Raw genomic sequence first — 5579 nt, forward strand, 5'->3', positions numbered from 1 at the left:
AGTATGGAGGCAGCCATGCCCTTATAAAGGGCATGGCTGCCTCCATACTCGTAATGAGGCCCTTAAACTTTTAATCATGTTCGTTCACACTATATCCTGGCCAGGCCTTGTCTTGAGGTAGGGTTGGTTGGACAAATGCACTTGCCCCTTATTACACAAATCGCACTTTCCACGAGTGCAGCAGGCACCATAACACGACGCGAGCATATCTATGTATTTTCCCACAGGGAAAACTACTGACCTTTACCAAGAGCTCCCGTCTCTCCAATCAAATGCAATCTTTTTTAGCGAGCCCTGGCCAGACAGGATTTTTCTGCTGCTACTTGAGCACCGGCCTGAGCATACGTTGCTGCCTGCTCGCCTCGTCCACACGCAACTCAGCTCAGCAGCAGCAGCAGTCAGACTCAGCACTGGTCGCCGCCCCGGGCTGCCCTACAATGTAGATTACCCCTGCTATCTGCGCAGGGAGTATTAATTCTATTAAAGACTAGGAGGCGAGCATTATGCTTCATCTTCTTTTATTTCTACCCTTCAGCAGTTCAACCAACATATATAACAAATCATGAAAAAATGTCTTAAAGTAGCAACTTTTCTTTTTTCCAAAAACTACACAATCCATGAACCTCTGTAGTCCATGCTCCCTCCACCAGTCACAATCCACTTCCTGTGCCTGGGCTCCTCCTCTGCTTTTACTCGCTCTGAAAGTCTCTAACTGATCCTCGACAACTGTGCGAAGACTCTCCGGACTTTAACTTAATTGCTGCGAGGGCTCTGTGCTCCTGACCCTCTCTGCTCCGTCTTCACCATCAGTTATTCTTCTGATCCTCTCCTATGAAAAGATCAACACAAGATTATGTTAGGGTGGTGCCAACGTCTCGTACTGATACATAATAAAGCATTGCCATCGTATACACAGTACCAGACTCGGGTGGGAATTTAATGCTCGCCTCCTAGTCTTTAATAGAATTAATACTCCCTGCGCAGATAGCAGGGGTAATCTACATTCTATGACAAGACTGGAGGCGAGCATTATGCTTGTTCAAAGCTTACCCAACACCGTACTTGCTAAACTCTCCGCTGGCTTAAAGTAAAATTCTTTGAAAGTCCTATCGCTTGACCAGTCTGCCGCCAGCATTATCTCATTCAAAGGCACACCTGCTCTCACGGCTGCCGAGGCCATTGCCCCCCTCACCGAATGAGCTCCATACGTGCTCACATTCAGACCTGCTGCCTGCATAACTTCCTTGACCCATCTTGCGATGGTAGCTGATGTCACTGCGTGATAGGGCTTCCTGCGCGCAATTAATAACTGAGTAGTACTTGCTGCTCTATACTCTGCCGTTCTACTCTCGTACTCCTTGATGCATCGTGCTACGCACCATTTCGAATTACTCGGGAAATACGGATAATGTACCGTAGATGTCCTTGTCTTGGTCCTTCTGACTATGGAGCATGTAACTCCCTCCGGCCCGAAGGATCGTCTGTTAACATCTAGTGCTCTTACGTCCGATACTCTCTTGCAGGAGATCAAGCATAGCAACATCGCTAACTTTCCCGATAATTGCTTAAGCGAGAGATATTCATTAGTCGGCCAACTCGCTAGTAGGCGCAGCACTGTCGTCACTTCCCATGTCGTGGTATACTTGGGATCCGGCGGCGCTTTAAATCTAGCTCCTCTGATGAGCCTAACCACCGCCGGATGTTCTCCTGCCGGGACGCCTTCTAATGGCGTGTGACCCGCAGAAATCGCCGATCTGTACACTCCTATAGTACGGAAAGCTCTACCGCTCTGTAATAAGTTCGCTAGAAAGTTCAGAATCTCCACTACAGGTGCCGAAACGGGATGAACACCTCTGTCCTTGCACCAGCTTGTCCATTTTGCCCAAGCTGAGTCATAGCTCCTCCTAGTGGATGGAGCCCAGGATTCAGCGATAAGCTGAGCAGCTTGCGCCGAAATTCCTGGCAAGGCCCAACGTTTCCGGATATCCTGCACGCGACTAGCGGGAGTGTCCCTCTCACTCTCAGAGGATGACACGACCCAGCTGGGTCCGTGAGTAGTCGCTCCTCGTCGGGGAGGACTCTGGGAATGTCTGATACTAGTTCCATTAGGGTGGGGAACCACACTTGAGACTTCCATAATGGTGCTACTAGAACTAGTTCTGCTTTCTCCCTCCGGCATTTCGCCAATACTCTGCTCAACATCACAAAGGGAGGGAAAGCGTAATGTGGACCTCCTATCCACTCTTGCAGAAACGCGTCTGTTCCTAGCGCTCCCGGATCCAGCCTCCAGCTGAAATAGCTGGTCTTCTGCGTATTGAGCCGGGAGGCAAACAGGTCTACTTGCAATGGTCCCCATCTCGTGTCTAGTCTCTGAAACACTGCTGGATCCAGCCTCCAATCGCTGGAATCCGTCAGGTACCGCGAGTTCCAATCTGCCACTACGTTCAGTGTCCCTGGCAGGTACTCTGCTGTCACCGACGTCCCTGATCGAAGGCAGAAATGCCACAGATCCTTCGCTAACTCTGCGAGCATCTTGGATCTCGTACCACCCAAATGGTTGATGTAGCGCACTGCTGATATGTTGTCCATCTTCAGCAGAACACAAGATTTCACTCTCTCTTTCGTAAAGGCTTTGATCGCGAATGATCCTGCTAGGAGCTCTAGGCAGTTTATGTGTAGACGAAGCTCTTCTTCGCTCCACTTGCCTCCGGTCTGTAAAGACCCACATCTGGCTCCCCAGCCTTTCCGACTGGCATCCGACTCTATTATCAAGTCCGGTTTGTCTCCGAATATGGCTCGCCCATTCCAGGCGTCCATATTCTTTAACCACCATTCTAGCTCTGTAATCGAGTCCTGATCCAGCGGCACTTGTTGATGGTACTTCAGACCTAGCTGCAGATGCTTTATCTTCAATCTCTGCAATGCACGGTAGTGCAGTGGCCCCGGAAAAATGGCCTGGATAGATGCTGCTAGCAGCCCAACTATTCTCGCTAAAGTCCTGAGAGATACTTGTTGCTTCTCTAAGCATACTCTGATCTCTCTCTTGATGTCTCTCATCTTCCGAGCTGGAAGTTCTAAGGTCGCTTTCTTGGTGTCTAGAATGAATCCCAGGAAATCTAACCTCTGCGCTGGTATGGTATCTGATTTCTCTGTGTTCACTAGGAACCCTAGCGAGGCCAGAAGGTCCTGTACCCATCTCGTTTGGTACACTAATACCTCCCGATCTTCTGCAAGAAGCAGGAGATCGTCCAGGTAGATAATGAGCCTCACTCCTTTCTCCCTGATTGCTGCTGCTACCGGCTTCATTAGTTTTGTGAAAGCCCATGGTGCCGAAGCAAGGCCGAATGGCATCGATCTGAATTGCCAGAATCGACTTCGCCAGCGAAAAGCTAGAAATGGTCTGTACTCCTCGAGAACAGGTACTGTGAGGTAAGCGTCTTTTAGGTCTAGACGCGTCAACCAATCTCCTTCTCTTAGGGAGTCTCTGAGCTGATGGACGCCCTCCATCTTGAAGTGCCGATATATGATCCAGCCATTCAGCTCTTTGAGATTTATCACCGGGCGTACCTTCTCCTTCCTGTGTACTAGGAACATATTGCTCACAAATTTCGGGGCTGTCTCGCATTTCTCTATCGCCTGCTTGGTGACTAGCTGCTCTATCTCGCTGTCTAGCCATGCTAGTTCTGCTTGCGCTAATCTCTGACCCCGCGGCTCGTATCGCTGCACTGGGGTTTCTATGAAATCTAGATGTAGACCGCTGACGGTCTGCAGTATCCAGGAATCGCTTGAAAGCTTGCGCCAATTCTCTAAATATCTGCGCGTCCTCCCCCCTACTGGGGGATACATAATCGCTCTCACCTGGTGTAAATCCTTGGCCTCTTCCCGATCCTCTGGGCCTTCGGCCTCTTGGGAATCTCCCCCTGGACGGGAAAAAGGTGTCTTGGCTCTTGTTTTCCCAGTATTGTGCCCTGGTGTTCTGAGGTCTTCTCCCTCCTTGGTAGCGACCGGCAGCGCGACCTCTGTAGCGGCCGGTCCCTCCAAAAACTCTGCTGGGGAATATCTTGCGAATAGATGCTTGGGCCTTCTCTAGCGACGCGAATGTTCCTACGAACCGGCCCATCTCCTTCCCAAAGGTCTCTCCGAACAGGAGGCCTTGTGCACCTTCCCCTGCTTCATATGATGACAGATCACTCAATTTCGAGTCTATCTTGAGCAATAGGCCCTTTCTCCTCTCTGACGCGATGGCACAATTCGCGTTTCCAAGCAGGCAGACGGCTCTCTGAGCCCACCCTGCGAGGGCTTCCGGATCCACTTCTTCGCCCGTGTCCTTCGCCCTCTCTGCGAGGTCCATAATTTTTGCGAGCGGACCTGCTAAGTCTAATAGCTTCTCCTGGCAGGATTTCCAGGATCTGTCAATCCCCTTACGGGGGTCCTTGCTCGTCTTGGCTACGAAGGTCAGCATTTTTGGGTCAAGCTCCGGTGCTTCCGCTACCTTTCCTGGCAAATCTGGGCGCGGGCACTCTGCCCGCAGGCGCTGTCTAACCTCCTTGTCTAGTGGCTTGCGTAATCTTGCTGCCATATACTGAGTCACTCGGGGGGATGGTTGCCACTCGGTGGACCTTGGATTACGTATGCTGTCTGGGTCGAACATATCCTCCTCGTTCTCTACGAGGTGTTTCTCCTTCCTCGCTTTCTTGCCACCACTGGGTCTAGTCCAGTCCTCTTCCTCGACTTCTTCATCTCCTAAAGAGCCTTGCTCATCTATTAGCTCTTCCTCCGAGCCGAGGTCTTCTCCAATATTATCCTCCCCTGGAGTGGGGGTCGTGAGGTTCGGCACTGCCTGCTTTAGTAGGTACGCTTCTTTGAGCTTAGCAAAAGCGTCAGGCACCTCCGAGGCCTTTTCTATCGCCTCCTCATATGAGCCCCGGGGGTCGTCAGAGGATTTCCTCTTTAGGGCTAGTTTTCTCCCCTTATGCCCCTCATTCAAGGGTTCTGTGGGCGTGCGCTTATCCCCTTTGGTGCTGGACTTTGGCTGCGAGAGTATAGTCTCTAAGGTCTCCAGCCTTTCTTGTAGGGGTCTCACCCCTTCTGCCACTGCATCCATAAGAGAGCTACCCAGCACTTGCTTGAAGCTGGCAGCGAGGTCCAGGGATTGCTCCTCCTCACTCCACTCAAAGTCTGACATATTCCTCTGTGCTGTGTGCCTAAAATACCTGGAACAGGTGTCTTAGCACGCCCACCACTCTCTTATGATGTTTTCTGTTTTTTTTTTTTTTTTTTTTTGGTTTTTTTTTTTTTTTTTGGTTTTTTTTTTTTTTTTTGTGTATGTGGCTGCACCTTTGTCCTTTTATAGCCTTCCGGCCTCCAATCAATCGTCTACTGCTTCACGGCAGTGTAGGGCTCCTGGCCTCGAATCGCCCAGCTCCTGTGGCTAGAGGACTAGGAGCAGTGCTGAGGTTAGTGTCTCAGCTGATCGTGCTGTGCGTGATCGAACAATCGCTAAATTCGCTCCCAACTAGTTGGGGTCGAGAAACTCTGCGTCTACGAACGCTGGCGAAAGATAATTTTGCCTTCGCCGC

The 5579-nt window shown here is 50.7% G+C and overlaps 1 protein-coding gene across 1 annotated transcript; it reads right to left on the reverse strand.

Moving 5' to 3' along the window:
• Positions 1 to 501: 501 nt before the first annotated feature.
• Positions 502 to 5232, reverse strand: LOC138480715 (uncharacterized). The gene is made up of 2 exons (XM_069612421.1): positions 3859 to 5232; positions 502 to 829 (listed from the first exon to the last, which is right to left on the reverse strand). The coding sequence occupies exons 1-2, from the start codon at positions 5183 to 5185 to the stop codon at positions 807 to 809; spliced, it is 1350 nt and encodes a 449-aa protein (XP_069468522.1). The 5' UTR covers positions 5186 to 5232; the 3' UTR covers positions 502 to 806.
• Between the last annotated feature and the right edge of the window lie 347 nt (positions 5233 to 5579).

The sequence above is a fragment of the Ambystoma mexicanum genome, chromosome 5p (genome assembly GCF_040938575.1).
Source record: "Ambystoma mexicanum isolate Mex_15411 chromosome 5p, UKY_AmexF1_1, whole genome shotgun sequence".
Lineage (NCBI taxonomy): Eukaryota > Metazoa > Chordata > Amphibia > Caudata > Ambystomatidae > Ambystoma > Ambystoma mexicanum.

Excerpts from the sequence above, each read along its gene's own strand:
- LOC138480715 (XM_069612421.1), bottom strand. The coding sequence starts at position 5,185 with ATGTCAGACTTTGAGTGGAGTGAGGAGGAGCAATCCCTGGACCTCGCT. Across the intron at positions 830-3,858 it reads AGGCCAAGGATTTACACCAG|GAGAGGATCAGAAGAATAAC; the intron begins GTGAGAGCGATT and ends ATCTTTTCATAG.